The 16,908-nt window shown below is 43.0% G+C and overlaps 1 protein-coding gene across 2 annotated transcripts in view; it reads right to left on the reverse strand.

The window, feature by feature from the left end:
- Nucleotides 1–16,908, reverse strand: part of LOC131255548 (pleiotropic drug resistance protein 1-like) — a 53,025-nt gene that overhangs the window by 15,760 nt on the left and 20,357 nt on the right. The window contains exons 4-6 of one of the 2 annotated variants that reach the window (XM_058256288.1): nt 2,388–2,472; nt 1,847–2,006; nt 1,679–1,755 (exon numbers count right to left, since the gene is read on the reverse strand). In XM_058256288.1, the coding sequence (XP_058112271.1) occupies nt 1,679–1,755; nt 1,847–2,006; nt 2,388–2,472 (322 nt within the window). The remainder of the gene's footprint in view (nt 1–1,678; nt 1,756–1,846; nt 2,007–2,387; nt 2,473–16,908) is intronic. The other variant, XM_058256294.1, reaches the window with a different exon arrangement.

Below are 16,908 nucleotides of genomic sequence, written 5' to 3' on the forward strand. Positions count from 1 at the left end.
AGCCTGTAGCGAGATGGGAGATACTGTTTCATGCGTTTAAGTTAAAATTTCTGAATTGAACTTGGTTTTAAGTTGATTATTAAAGAATATTCTTTTCAGTCTTTAATGGTCTGTTGTGACTGAAATTACAATGGGTTTGCAATGGCTTTTGAATATTTCTTTTTCCTCTTTTTTTTGTGTTTATGAAGTCAGGAAGCTCTGTTGTTCATCATTGTTCCATGGGCATGGTAGGATGACAGTACCCTTCCTGATCTTCATACATTGTTGGTTGGTTGGTAATTAGTTTAATTCTGTTGTTTACTTTATCTCCTGGGCATGGTTTGGTGATGGAATCCATTCTAATTCATATACCTTTCATCTCTTGAAAACCAGATCAAGTAAGTTCAGTTTGAATTCCATAATCCTTGATGCAGGCATAAGATCTCCCTGATCTCTACAAGTGGATCCTCCGAAACCCTAGTTTCCTTCCTCTGAATTCCTTAAAGTTTTAAATAATTGTTCCACAATTATTTCTTAAATTCTACTTGGTTTAGATCACATCTTAGTCTAGTTCTAGTTCTACTTGGTTTCAGATAATGTACAGGTATCAGTCCCTGTGGATTCGACCTCGGTCTTACCGAGTTTATTACTACATCACAACCCTGCACTTGGGGTGTGAACACGCTGTACACATCATCTTAAGGTTGTCTATAAATACTTTGTTACTTGAAGCTTTCACCTACAAAGGGTCTTTTATAATTAGATCTGGGGGGGTGGGGTCGCTGCTGCTTGCTCATAAGTTGAAGAGTACTAGTCCATGGGTGATGCTGTATGTGAGGTCATTTGACTTTAGTTCGCTTGCTCATAAGTTGAAGAGTACTAGTCCATGGGTGATGCTGTATGTGAGGTCATTTGGCTTTAGTCTCTTCTTAGATATCTTGGAGTTAAGGCTTTTATGCCCATTTCATTCTATTGTGATAACCAAGTTGCGCTTCATATTGCGTCTAATACAAGAAAGCATATCAAGATGGATTGTTATTTCATCCGCGGAAAGATATCATCTAAGTTGATCTCTATGTTCCATGTTTATTTTAAGGATCAAATTGCTGGTATTCTTACCAAGGCTGTTCACTCTTCTCACCTTCTAGATCTTATGGGTAAGTTTGGCATGTTTGATATCTATGCTCCAGCTTGAAGGAGAGTGTTTATACTTTTACTTCGATGGCTCCTCAAGACACCATTTCATTTATATAATTATGCTAATTAAGTTAGGGAGATCATTTTTCTTCCCAACACATGATTTGCCCCAAATCTCCTCTCGCTTCTCTTCAATAGAAGTGAATGTTTGAAGAAGACACCTCACAAGAGCACCATGCTTCTAAATCGAGGTGAGGTTCCGCTGGGAAAAGATTGTTGTTAGTAGAATGTGGTAGTCATACAAGAGTAATGCTCTGGGATCATCATGACTGAAATAAACTAGTGGAAAGCTATAGTGAATTCCAAAGGTATAACATCATGTTCTAGTGGTGATGGAATGAATTATAATTCACACAACGGTTTTAAGGCCTAGTGGATCTAATTGTGTGCGTGTGTGTGTGTGCGTGCGTGCGTGCGTGCGTGCGTGTGTGTGTGTGTGTGTGTGTGTGTGTGTGTGTGATGAATATATTCATTTCGTAAATAAAAGGTACATGTTTCTCACCTTCATGAAGACGTCAATATCAGGATCTGGTTTAATACTTGCTTCCTTCTCTCTTCTCGACAGCTCTTGTAACATTTCTGTAGTTTGTTGTGAAAAAGGAAATAAATAATTAAAATTCTGTGAAATTATATTGACATGGTTTTGGGAAAAAAATCATGTTTCTCTTACCATAACTAGTTCCAACTCCTTGACACCTTGCAGAGAAAGCCAAGGTTTCTCTCACAGTCATTTCACCTATATGGATATCATATTGACTGATGTAGGTAGCAGTCCTCTCAGGTACAAACTCTCTCAGTTCATGACCATTGTAAGTCACACTCCCAGAAACCTAATATTTCAAAAAAGGAAGAACAAAAACGCCTCATATGTGCACATGAAATGATTCTCAAGAACTATCGAAAGCGAGGGATATTTGATAAGTAGGAGTCCATGGTGAAGGCAAGAATTTGTAATACGAGCAATTCATATAATTCCAACATGCGAGGTGTGATTGATTCACATGTGGAAATCCTAAATTCAATAGATAATTGTTATCTTGTATCTTATGCCTGCCAATTGCCATTGATGCTAAGCACTATGATTTTTGTTTGGGATCCAGGATGTTCCTTGTATATCAAACAACACAAAACATCCCATCAAGGGAAAATATTTTCTTTTCTCATAGATTCCTCTTAATCAAACAGGCCCATGAGAAATGCAATATTTCTACCTTTAAATCTGGATCAAGCTTCCCAGCCAAAGCTAACAACAATGTGGTCTTCCCTGCGCCCGGAGGGCCTAAAAGCAAAGTCAGTCTGTAAAATTACAACAACAAAACTGTCAATTGTTTGAGCACAAAATCTTTACATTATACCAAAACCAAAATCAATCAAAACCCAGTTTGTTATTTGGTGTATGTATGTGTGTGTACATTTTTTTTTAACGCACACACCCTCACACCCACACACACCATAATGGGTACTCGAACCCATGACCTTAGTGTTGTAACTCTTGTGAGTCAATCACTAAGCCATGAGCAAGGACACGTGTGTGTGGGTGTGTGCGTTTACAAAAAATGACATGTAATGTTGAATTTTTATAGGGCCCACCATGATGATTATATGAAATCCACGTGAACCATTATATGTTGACCCATGATTCAAGTGGGAAACACCAAGGGAAATAGTTAGAAGAATGACATATAATGTTGAGTTTTTTACAGGGCCCACCGTATGGATTATATGAAATCCACGTGAACCATTAGATGTAACACACTAATTTAGGCCTGAAGCAAAAATCAAGCCCATTTGTGGTTTAGGAGGGCCACAAAAAGGAACAAAAAAAAAATGGAGGGTGGGCATCATCCTATACATTGTTTCTAATCATGACATCCATGTAAATCATGGATATCACTGGTTTTTCTGCCCTATGCCTAAAATTAGGCTACTCCTCTTATGGCCGAGTGGATGTTTGAAATTCATGATGATGGGGTCCACCTGAGCCAGACCACCCCTCCACATAAATTGCTTTTACATCAGGGACGAGGATTGCATGCAGACCCTATTAGTAGGTGGGTGCTGGAAAAGTTATGTGGGCCTATCATGATGTATATGTTTTATCTATGCCCTCCATCCATTTTGCTAGCTTATTTTAGGGCATGAGTCCAAAAATGGGGGTAGGTCTATGTTGTCGGATGCCTTCAATCTGTACATGAAACAGGGGTCTTAATCGACCAACCAGCTGGTCGATTGAGTGAGCCCAGAATTATATAGATTAGTCTCTAGACAGTTTTGGATAAGTTCAGTTGATCGACGATATACAAGAACACTTGAAAAATCCTTGAACACTTCTGAGCATGTTCGAGCGATCTAATATGTGGGGCTCGATCGATCGATGTTGATCGATTGATGCTTAGATTGATGACACGCACAATTTTATGTAATTGCGCGATTAGTTTCCTATTCCAATATATATGGGTGTAATTGTGGGATTATGGTATGATTAAGAGACCCTACACGTTTCTAAAGGGATTTTGAAAGGAGGCTAGGGTTTTCTAAAAGGTTTCACATCTGTAAGTTTTTCATCTCTTGTAATTTGTTTATCATAATGGATTTTGTTGTTTCTTTATGACGTGGTTTTTTCCTGCTAAGGTTTTTCACGTAAAATCCGTTTGTTCATCTGCATGCTTTGTTGTATTTATCTTTTACTTATTTGATTTAAATTCAGGGTTTACTTCCACGGTCCCCCAATAAGTGGTATTAAAGATAACATTGAGATTCGAGTTTAAATATGAAACATGTCGAAGAAAGGTTCGAGTATTAAGTATGAAACTAAAAAGTTTACCAAAAAAAACAACTTCGAACTATAGAAGGTGAAGATGAGAGGCCTTCTAATTTAATAAGGATTGCAACATGCAGTCCTTTGTGTAGCGAGGAGTCTTGTGTCTATAAACAACGAAGAGTGGGAAGAACTATATGAAAGAACGAAAACCTCGATTCAATTGTGCCTATCAGACGAGGTCCTTTATAATGTCCTTGATCAAAAGACCACTTCAGGACTTTGGACAAAGTTAAAAAGCTTGTACATGACGAAATCACTGTCAAATCGTATAGATCTGAAGAAGCAATTCTATAATCTGCAAATGGCGGAGGGGTATGATCTTAATAATCACATCAGTGTATTTAATTAGATACTTTGCAAATTAATGAGTATGGGATAAAGATTGATGAGGAAGACCAATTTCTAATTATCTTGAACTCTCTTCCAGAATCTTATGATAACTTCGTGGATACTATGTACTAGGGTAAAGAGACCATAGACGTCGAAACTGTCATTTCATCTCTTCATTTAAAGCAATTGAGAAAGAAAGATAGTGGTGGTGGTTCCTCTACAAATGCGTTAGTAGCTAAGGAAAGAAATTCTTAGTGGGAGAAGGCGAATTTGTGTTTATGATCCAAGTCCAAGGGTAAGGGGAAGATTAGGTGCTGAATTATGGGAGATAGGGGCATTTGAAGAATGATTGTCAGAATTTTAAAGCCCAAAATGGATCAAAATAATATGAAACATCGAAGGAGGCCAATATGGTAAAATCTAATGAGGATGTGGATGGTGGTGAGATTCTGACCGCATGCAAATCTGGGTATTTCAACGATGAGTGGATTTTGGATTCGGGAGAATTATACCACATGGCTTTTCAGCGAGATTGATTCACAAGTTACCGCAAGTGTGATGGTGGACATGTATTTATGAGCAATGACATTGCATGTAATCAATGTGTGGAATGCGATGATAGAAAAATACATAATCAAGCACCCCTTTATACTCCATAAAGTAAACTACTTTATGAACGTGTAGGTTTACTTTATGGAGTATAAATTCGATGCTTTCATCACCTTCAACGTGTGGAATGCGATGATAGAAAAATAATTAGGGTGAAAATTGAAAGTGTTAATGACAGACAATGGTGGAGAATTCAATTCGAAGGAATTTAACAAGTTTTATAAAGATGAGGGGATCTACAACTTAACATAGTCAGACACACACCAAAGCAAAATGGTGTAACGAAATGAATGAATCAGATTCTCTTGGAGAGAGATTGAAGTATGTTGAGCAATGTTGGGTTAGGCAAGGAGTTATGGACTAATGTCGTTAACACGGCTTGTTACTTAGTGAATTGGTCTCCATCTATGCTGATTGATTGTAAAATTTCAAAAGAAGTGTGGAGTGGTCATGAAGTTTACTTAAGGTTACGAGTATTTGGTTGTGATGCTTGCTCTCATGTACCATCAATTAAGAGAGATAAGTTATATCAAAGGATAAAAACGTGTACTTTTGTTGGCTTTGGTGATGTTGTGAAGGGATACATGCTATATAACTAGGTCATACAGAAGATCACGATCAGCCATGACATTAGGTTTGATGAGGATTTCTTGTTCCATAAGGAAGAACACAAGGAAATGAAAAAAATCAGTGGTTATTGATATTAAAATAAAAAAAGGTGATACACAAGAAGAAGTTAAGTCACATGAAGAGGTGCAGGAGTAGGGGGAGCATCCACCTCTTAGGAAAATTCACTGAGAGATCGTAGATTATTAGCAAGATATATAGATGACTTGAACATGGCATTTGCCCTCATTATAGATGAGGGGGATTCGTCTACATTTTAAGAAGCACTAGATGATCCAGATATTGAGAAGTGGGTGACGGTAATGCAAGACGAGATAGACTATTTGTACAAGAATGAGATGCTGAAATTGGTGAAGTTTTCCATTGGCCGTAAAGTAATCGGGTCTAAGTGAATTTATAGGAAGAAACATGATAGATATAAGGCCAGATTGGTAGTGGAGGGATATGCTTAGAAAGAAAGTGTTGAATTTTATGAGATATTTGTGTCGGTTTTGTTAGTGATGGTTGCCCAATATAATCTAGAACTGGAATAAATTGATGTAAAGATTGCTTTCTTACATAGGGAATTAGAATGAGGCGACCAGATGGGTTTGAAATTCAAGGGGTAGAGAATAAGGTTTGCAGGTTGAGGAGTTCGTTGTATGGTCTGAAATAGTTACCTAGACAATGGTATATGAAGTTTGATACTTTCATGATGAGTCATTGATTTACTATGAGTGAATATGATCATTGTACTTACTTCAAGACAATGAGTAATGAAAAATTCATCTTAGTATTCTATGTTGATGACATGCTTATCACCAGCCGTAGTATATCTAAAATTAATATACTGAAAGACTTAATTATCAAGGATATTTGAAATGAAGATCTATGGGCTGCAAAGAAGATTCTTGGCATAGACATACACAAACATAGGGAGATGAATAGTTTGCAGTTGTCTCAGGCTGAATTCTTTGAGAATGTATTAGTGAAGTTTGGGATGGATAAGGCTAAACTAGTTAGCACATCGCATGCTGCTCACTTTAGGCTTTCTTCATAACAATGTCACATTACAGATGAAGAAAAACGGGTTATGTCTTCTGTGCTCTATTCTAACACAGATAGCAGTTTGATATATGCCATAGTCTCTATAAGACCGGATATTTCACATGTAGTCAATGTTGTGAGCAAATATATGTCAAACCCCAACAACCAACATTGAGAGGCAGTGAAATGAGTACTTTGTTATGTACGAGGTACAATAGACTATATCTTGACATTTGAAAAATCAGATGAAAAAATTGTAGGCTATGTGGATTCAGATTGCGCAGGGAATATGGATAGCAGAAGTCAAGTTAGAAGAACATTTATGATGCCTTGAGGTTGTCTGGTGAAACAGAACCAACCAGCTCGTCAACAACGAAGGATCAGAAATTTTGGGAGGGACCTGAGATGCCGAGAGTGTGGTCCCGCAGAGAAGGAGATAAAAGGAGAAGAAGCAGAGCATCGTCCCGTGGCTGGGACCTTCCTCGTTATGTCGATGTGTGCAGGGGCAGAGGATGCTCGCCAGCCCGAAGAGAGCCGAACCCCCAAATCCGAACAAGCAATCGAGGCATCTCTACCTTTTTTTGTGGGGAACCTCCCCTTCTCATGTTCCTCAGAGGACCTATTCAAGATCTTTCAGAGGTATGGTAGAGTAGTTGATGTTTTCATTCCTTATTTCCCTGGGATGATTCGACCCAGAGGTTTTGCGTTTGTGCGTTATCAGTATGAGGATGATGCCCGAAAGGCTATCGACGTTCTCTATGGCAAGAGGATTGACGGTAGAGTGGTGAATATCTAAGCTGCGAACCAGGACACCCGCCACCCTTGTTCAATCATTCCAAATCCGCCAGATGCCTGGAACTTTCCCAACCCTCCCGCTAACCCGCCTGAAAAATCGAGCATCCGCCAACCTTACTTAACCATTCCAACTCCACCTGATGCCCGGACCATTCCCGATCCTCCTGCGAATTCCCCTAATAGACCTCATATCCCCGTCCCTGGAAGATCTTCGTCTCACGATTTGGGCGCTCCAGCCCTAGTCATGCCCCCAACCCAGCGCCTGCCCTCCATCCAGGATGAGGGGTTTGTGCAGGTTGCCCCCCATTTGCTGGCCAAGAAAATGGCAGAGCTCAATCTGAGCCTGATTGGCAAAGTTGCAGATCCTACCACGTCTATCCACCAGCTTATGGAATTTATTAGGGATTCTCGATTTCAACCTCTAGTTGTTGATGTCACAAGGCTATCTGGTGACATTTTGCTCTTTGGTTTTAAATCGAAGGAGGATGCGGCGGAGTTTGCTAAAGACTCCCAAATCCACCAGAAGATGGGCCTAAGTTATGTAAATAAATGGACGCCAGATGCCTCCCTGACTTATGATGCCCCTTGGATTCGCCTCTTCAGAATACCAGTGCACGCATGGATAAAGCAGGTCCTTAGGGACCTTGGTAGTAGATATGGCAGGGTTACTCAGATTGACCCTAACAGCAAGTATGGTCTGTTTCAAGCATTTGCTAGGGTGAAGGTAATTTTGGAACCAGGAATACAAGTAAGATGGTCACAAAAGCTGTTGGTAGATGGCAAGGTATACTTTGTGGGAGTAGAACTGGAACCACTAAACACCATTCAGAGATCGATCCATTCAAGGAATGGCAATCCCTGGTCAGCTGAGAGAATAAGGAATGAGGCGGGCAGTCCCAGGGCTACAGATCGAGTCATGGACAAGCCTGCCAGAAGTCGCAGCCCGGCCCCATAACACAGATGTTTGTACTAATGCCCAGGTGAAGGAACTTGATCTTTCCATTGAGGAACAGGCGGGGCTCAAGATTTCGGAGGCTATCAGGGATGAGGGCGCATTGACTTCCTTTGTAGGTGACTGGGGAGCACAACACACTAATACTGGGGGAGGAGCTCCAACATCCCTTTGCCAACCAGTGTGATGACCCCAAATCGTCCCAACCTCCTATGGAGTTAGTGAATGACGTGCAGGAAGATAAAGTAGCCCAACCAAATGCTAGGTGCGCAACCGTCCCGCCGCCCCGCCCCCCCCCCCCCTGCCCTGAGGTCGAATGCAGTTATCCTTTGATGCCTTCTGCATATCTGCTACCCAAGGCACGTTCGAGGGGCAGGGCTAAATCAGTTGGTTGCTCCCCAACATCCTCTCTATATGACAGTGATGATGAGGTAACTAAACGTTTTTGGGAGTCTGATTCCCTTGTCCCTCAGTCTGTGGAGAACTGGGAGCCCCCATCCCCTGAACCTCCCCTTAAACAGGGTAGTGAGATCAACCTCATGGTCGACCTCTCCCTGTTTGCGGCCTCACTTTAGCAGGAAGGGGCGCAAATAGTTGTGAATCCGCAGCCCCCCACTCTCCAGTCTGGGAACCTGTCTCCTCAGACCAACCTGGGTGTTGATGAAGACATTTCAGATTTCCCCAATGCAGGGGAGATAGGCTACTTAAAGCACCAGCGTGATGCAGATGAAGCGGCCACCTGTGCAGAAGACATTACCACCAAAGCTCCAGTGTCCACAGACTGTGTAGAAGACAAACTGACCTTAACAAATGCTGTAGCTCCTGTTAATACAGGCCAGACCAAAAGAAAACACAAGTCCAGAGTTCTTCCTGCTAGAGATCCCTGCTAAGTGGAGTGGAAAGGAAGATTATGGAGATTGAGGAGACGGGCTGTATATTCAGGATGTATTGCTGATGGATAGCTGCCTTGTATGGAATGCCCGTGGTATTGGGAACGCCCCCACCATCAGAACTACGAGAAGAATTATCTCAGACCACAAGCCCCGGATATTTGCCATTCTTGAGCCGATGCTCCGAGAAGAGAGAAGAACTGCTACAGGTCTCAAACTTGGTTTTCATGTATCCGTATCTAATGGAGAGGCAGGAGGGAAAGTCTGGGTTTTCTTTCACTCCTCTATTAATGCTATGATGGAATTTTGTTCTGACCAAATGATCTCTATGCGAATATCTTTGCAAAACATGCAGGATCCTGTCTTGCTTTCTATTGTCTATGCGAAATGCTCTAGGAGTCGAAGGTGAAATCTTTAGGAGGAGATGGCTGTCCTCAGTAGGTCTGTCAGTGGCCCATGGGCTGTGTGCAGGGACTTCAACATTGTGGCTCTTAGATTAGAAAGACTGGGTAGCAGATCGCAGTTTAATGCAGGAGATGAGGATTTTGCTGCGACAATTGATAATGCAGGGCTTATCGACGCTGGTTTCTCTGGTAATAAATTCACGTGGAGTAATAACCAAGAAGGAAATGCCAGAGTATGGGCGAGATAGGATAGGGTTATTTGTAATAGTGATTGGATTAGGTTCTTTCCGTGTTTCCAGGTGCGTCACCTTCCTCTAGCTAGCTCGAATCATGCCCCGCTGATTTTGATCTTCCCTCCCGCGGCCCCGTTTACTGCGAGGCCTTTCCGTTTCCAATGGATGTGGTTCCTTCATGAAGGTTTCATGCGAATTGTTAAGGAGGCGTGGTGTAGTGAGTCTGCTAGCTCACTTATGATCGCTATTTTACTGAAGCTTAGAAAAGTGAAACAGTCAGTCAAAGCTTGGAACAGACAAGTCTTTGGTGATGTTTTCTCTAATCGCAAGCAGGCGGAGCGCTATCTGGATCAGATTGAAAACAATTTGCAAGATTCTACCGACTCTTACTCGGTGGAGGATCTGTTGGTTGCCAAGAAAAATCTTGCTCAGTGGGAGTTGGCAGAGGAGATATTCTGGAAATAGTAAGCGCGTAACAGTTGGCTGACAGAAGGGGACCGTAATACTAAGTTCTTTCACCTATCAGCCATGGAATGTGCAAGAAGAGCAGACATCAACGAAATCAGGATTAATGTAGACTCCATGATATTTGACCCTACATTGATCAAAGATGAGGCTGTCTGTTTCTTTTCTAACCTCCTATTAGGTAACTAGATTTCTAACGGCGGGTCTTTCATCAGCTCCACCATCCCTTCTTTGCTTTTGACTGAAGATAACGAGGCGCTGTTGCGCAGTCCATCCATGGAGGAGGTCAGGCAGGCGGTATTCTCTCTGCCTCCTGACGCTGCCCCTGGCCTAGACGATTTTGGGGGTTCCTTCTTCAGGGGCTGCTAGCAGATTGTTGCATCCAATATTCATGAAGCTGCGATTTTTCTGTTTAAAGGGGGAGATATCCCGAGAGCTTTTACTTCCACTCTGATTTGCCTCATCCCCAAGTCAGCTGCTCCTGCGTCCTTCGATCACTTCAGGCCAATAAGTCTTTGTAATTACATCTACAAAATTTTCTCTAAGGTTATCCGTAACGTCTCGGAAAAATCCGTACAAGGACCCGAGTACCACCTCAGGCAGAAATCCCCCAGGACCAAAACCTTTAGAAATTAGGTTAATATTAGCAAGTGTTAAACTAGAGTACTTGTGAAATTAGCACTAATCACTTTAAATATGATCTGCAAGACCCAAACCGTGTAGTATCATTGACGTTACATTACCCTGAAATCTAGAATCCATCCCTAAACCCGGTTGCTCTCGGGAGCACACCGAAACTCCGTATCGGACCTGGACCGCACGTCGAAAGTCCGATGACTGCAAAACTATACAGTTATGACCGCATTATTGGACTTGACAACCCTCTCGAAAATCAAGTTTTAATTATGTCTACAAATGCACAACTTGAGCTCGGAGCAAAGTGTGTGAGAAACGTGAATATCTTTAGAAATGAAATCCGAATTTAAGTAATTTGAGTCATGTCGCTTGCGGGCCAAATATAAGGATTCAGACCATCAGAATCTGACCCAAATACACCCTCGGATCAGGGGAAATGTCCCATATATGGCCATGTACTTGTGGCCCTGATCGAGTGACCGTGACCGTTGAACTGAAACTGGTCCACCACGGTCGATCTGCAAACCCGATGGGAGTGAAAACTCAGCCTGACCTAGATCCAATGTCAGGGAGCTTAAGTCCGACCGCACGTGGAAAAGGGGCCACCAGAAGTACTCCGATGGGCTGAAATAGACACCCTTTGATATAACCTAAGTATATGTTGGCCCTGGGGCCATTTCCATCAGTTCTGGGCTTATATAAGGGCCTTAAATTCTCTCTCTCTCTCTCTCATATTCCATATGAATTCTAAAATCCTAAGAAAGAGAGTAGAGGAAAGGGAAAGGAAAGAGAGAGAAAGTGAGAGAGTGAGTTGGAGATTCCTCCTGGGATTTGATCCCATTGCTCCTCGGGCTTAACTACTGCTTCCACATCACTATTCCGGCGATTCCGACTCCATACTTGGGTAAGAAAACTTAACCCTAACTTGTCTTAGGGTTTTCGACTAGCGTAATAGATGAATTAGCTAACCTATTCCTGTTATAGGTTATTGTGGTGCCGTAGACAAAGACTTAGCTTTTAAAACTGAGTTCGTTACGAGTCTACCGGCGAAAGTTGCGGACTATAAACATATAGGTTATGGTTTTCAAGGCTTTCAATGTCGGTTAATGGTTTATTACTGATGTGGGTGCTATTTCACATGCCAAATGAGATGTTTGTTTTGCATTTCAGATATATATGAACTATATAGAGTTTAGTGTATTCCATGTATTTGTAGAAAGGATCGTATATGTATGGAATTTGAAAGTATGTTTGTCATGATTAATTGTCGTATGTTTATACTAGTTGTATGTGTAACAACTCCTTGGCGAAAGGATTTGCCCCAGTATATGTTATGGCCAACGTACATTGTGTATGTTAAAAAGGTGTAGTCTAAGTGTTCGTAAAAATATCTGAATGAGCAAGTACTTGGCATCAGGTACTTTATATGAGTGTTGAGATAAGATTCTCAACTACCTTGACTATGTGTATGATTTCCTCCATACAACTTATATTATATTGTCTGTTTTACTTATGAAATGCGCATATGTGAAATCCTATGTATGTTGTACTTCATAACATGCTCAAATGGTTATAGGATTGGAATTATGTGTCTATTACTGCTTTGACTATTTCATACGAATACTTGTTGGAATTGGATATGTTTGGGGACTACGATATAGTCCAGGCAATAGGTAATAGGCTATGATTTGGTGGCTGAGGTCGTTTTCGCCCCACAGGACGTGTTTGATGAGTCCAAGCCGTACTTCTGTTGTCGACAGTGGTTAGGCCACACGGAGTGCTCATGCATTCCATGTCAGTCAATTCGATGTATGCTCATACCGGTTGAGCTCGTCAAGTAACCCGATTGACCCGATGTATGTTCACCATGTATGGATGCTATTACTTGAATCTAAGGTACCAAACTCACCAGTGAAAACCCCTTTAACGTTGGTACCTCGATCTGCTAAGACTCATGAACCGGGCATGGTGGTATGGGACACTGTGGTTGAGCTGTCGGCCTACGCTGGGGTGACGAGCCTCCCCTTAGTGTCCGGTGAGCAACAGAGCCTCTTGAGCTAAATACGGTGGTATGGGACACTGTATTTGAGCTATCGGCCTACACTAATAAGGTGACGAGCCCTTTGTAGTGACCTCAAGCGTACGCTAAGACTGCATAGAGGCGACGAGCCTTTCCGTAGTAACAAGAGTATAAACTAGGCCTACACTGATAAGGTGATGAGCCTTTTGTAGCGACATAGAACCGTAACATCGTATGAGATTTACTAGGATTGACGACCCTAGAATGGATCATCGTTTGAGAATTGATATAAGGGACGTACCTTAGCTCCCCAATCCTACTGTATGAGAAGGACTAATAAGAACTTGGTAATCACATTCATGCACCACACTGCATGTGCCGTTTGGCATTGGGTAGAGCACTGAGGAAGTGACTGACATGCGTGACCGTTAGATGAAGATTGCAGAGGGAGTGCAGGCGAGGGCATGCATCATTTATACATACCATTCTTGCATTAATCAGAGTACTTAGGGATGCTTGATTATATTGTTTTATCATTACTGTTTGACTGAATTAAGAACATGTTAACCTTTGCTTTATTCTTCCACTAAGTTGATCACTCACTCCCACATTACGGGACGGTGTTTTAAGCACCAACCAGACTTTCTTAGTTGTAGATGGAGACCCGACTGATGAGGCAGAGACGGACTTCGCAGACGATGAGAATGCTTTTTCATATATGCAGTATTCAGGCGGGTTTATATAGACCGCTCTGATCGGCGGGGCTTCAGGGTCATACTTGTGGACTATCACATTTTTAAAAAAAATTTATATTTTGAAACAGTACTTGTAATTATTGACCTGGCAACGCATACATACTTTCGGGACCTATACTGGTTTATAAAGTTATACATATTCATTTCAGTCTTCCGCTTGCATACTACAATTGTCGCTGGATTATGTTTTGTTATTTTGGCTTAATCTCATTCATGTTTTATACACTAATACAGACAACATACAACCATCATTAAATATGTTGCATAAGTGATGTGTTGGAACTCGGGAGTTGGGTTTCTACTCGACCCCCGATTTTCAGGGCGTTACAAGTTGGTATCAAAGCATGATTTGGATTAAATTGGACCTGGGTTATGGTCACATGACGTACGTTGATGCAAATTCAACGTAGGAGGGTGCGAGGAAACATAGAAACAGACTTAGGATTTTCCATTTCACCTAACAGAAAAATCGACCGAAACGGACTATAGTAATCGGACCCGTAGGCTTTCCCGACCGTGTGAAATTATCCCAACACCATTCTAAACCGTCAATGGACTGGTTTAGATGAAACTTTCGTAGGTCCCGCACTTAACAAATTGAAATTACGTGAATATACGCGAGTGGGAACCCGAGATGACTCAAAACAGAGTCAGGGCTAAATCGGCGCAATTCGGGGGGACCCACAGTGGACCCTGTACACCATCGGCACCCCAGGAGGGGGGTGGCCACCACCCCACCACAGCGACACCGCGCCTACCGCGATGGACCGCGGTTGGGTTCAGTCGGGCCTGTCGGGCCACTGCGGGCCGGCGTCGGGTCGACCCCTAGACATGTGTGGGGCCCACCAAATCACGTGGGAACCCCCATTTCCTGCCCATTTACCCCCCTTTTTCCTCACACACCCTTCCAAGCTCTCCTTTTCTCTCCAAAGACTCCATTTCTTCTCTCAAACTCCACTCCATTCTCTCATTTTCTCCCATTCCTTCAAGGCTTACACCCCTCCACCGTTTTCAGCAAACCCCATCTTATATCCCTCTCATTTCCTACAATTTGAGTGCACAAAACCTATTTTTCGTGGCTCAACATCTCACGACTCAACAATCCGCCTTAATCCCACACTTTACTCCACTCCAATGGCCCTTTTCGAACTTGTGGCAGCCATCTTCTCCATTTTCACCTTTCTTTCTCTCATGGGAAGGAAGCGGGCTCCTACAGATGAAGCCGGGCCTAGTCGCCCAACCCGTCCAAGGAGGAGAGCAGGCGCAGAGGTAAGCACAAGCGCCGCTTGTGAGCACAAGTCGAAGCATGACCTAGATCCCCAAACCCCAATCGAGAGAGCGCTACCGATAGGCTTCGAATACGGTCGGTTTGGTGGCCGTAGGGTTGTACTTGAAGTTCACGTAAATGAGAGGTTGTTTGGGCTACACCTGATCATGGACCGCTTGGTGGACGTTGAGTGGGGTCCCATGTTTGAAGGTAAGTCTCACGCATGTGAGAATACGGTTCGTGCTTTCTACGCCCATATCCGAGACCTATCACTGGAGCCTCTCCAGTTCACTGTTTATATAGGGAGGCGGGAGCACACAATCAATGTGGATCTGGTAGCCCGGATTATGGGGATTCCACGGTGTGAGGTACACGCCAATGGGAATTGTTTTAAGAGTGCGCGAGAAAGAGATCACTGGACGCCATACCTTTGTGGTTGACTGGCTCCCTGGACGCGAGGAAATTGCCTCCCATCGACGAGATTGACAGATGACTTTCGTTTGCTTCACCACATTTTCACGTACAATGTATATCCACGGTGGGGCAACCGCATTGAATGTACTCGTTTGATGGTAGACTTCTTATACAGGGTTGGACATGGGGACAAGTTGTGCCTGCCCATGTTCGCCCTACTCCAGATAATTCAGACCGTATGCTCTGTCAGGAACGACATCTCACTCCCGTTTGGCTGGCTGGTATGTAAGATTGCTCGAGAGGTCGGCTATAGACTTAACATGGATGCTATTGCGCTGATTCGGTTCATAAACGACGCTATGCTTAACAACATAGGGATCGGCCCCCGACAACGTCAAGCCCAACTCAACGAGTATGGGGAGGAATTCGATAGTGAGGGGGAGGAAAGTATTGATCTAAAGGAAGAAAGTGAGGGAGGAAGTGGTGAAGAGATAGAGGAAGAACAAGAAAAAGAAGAGGAGGCTCAGGACACGGAGGAGAGCTCCCCTCCTACGGCATCGGGGCATAACACTGATCGGGTTGCTAGGGAAGCCCGCTTAGCTCGACTTAAGGAGGGCTAGGCTGCCCTACGACAGGAGATTATCGATATCCGGGCCATTGTGAAGCACAAGTTTAAGAAGGTGACCCACACCTTGAAAACTATCCTGTATTGCCTGCAGGATAAGGGCGCCCCTCCTCCGTCGCCAAACTCGGATGTTTAGTCATCCATGCCATTGCCCAGTAGATTATTTTGTTGCTGTCTTAGAATGTCTATGTTTTAATGTTGGTGAGCTTAGGAGTATTGTAGGTGGAAAGTATGTTGTGCTTGCTAGCTTGTTTAACGTTTGTAGTCTTGCTTGTAATAGCTCATATGCATTTCCTATCATGATTCATGTAATGTCGTATCTTATGTAATTGTGACAATTTTGGTAAGTGAAATGCATGAAGTTTCTTTAAACTATGTGTGTATGCTGTGTGGTTGAGTAGTGGGCATGCTGAATCTGACCTGGATTGCACCCTATGTTGTATATAGGGAATGCCACCTAAGGCCGCATGGAGTACAGCGCGTCTCACTATTGGCGAGTCGTTTGATGGGGCACTTCCCCTGAGCGATAGCCATACAGACCCCAGTTAGGGCCCATCTCCCTCTGACACCATGTCAGACTCTCAGCCGGCCACTGGCCCCACCAATGGGCCTACACCTGTTGTGTCACCGGTTACTAGAGCAGAACCGTGCATCCTCTTCGACGCCATATGTACCTCAGTCGGCTCCCCCCTACTGATAGGTTAGAGCAGATGATGTTGTTGATGCAGCAGTAGCAGGTACAACAGCAGTAACATCAGACTCAGCAGCAGCAGCAGCAGTTTTTGACCACCATGGCAGAGATTTTTACCTAGAGCATGGGTGTGGCTCCGCCTACTCCATTTACACCCCCTGCTGGGAATGCA

This window comes from Magnolia sinica, chromosome 1, assembly GCF_029962835.1.
Source record: "Magnolia sinica isolate HGM2019 chromosome 1, MsV1, whole genome shotgun sequence".
Lineage (NCBI taxonomy): Eukaryota > Viridiplantae > Streptophyta > Magnoliopsida > Magnoliales > Magnoliaceae > Magnolia > Magnolia sinica.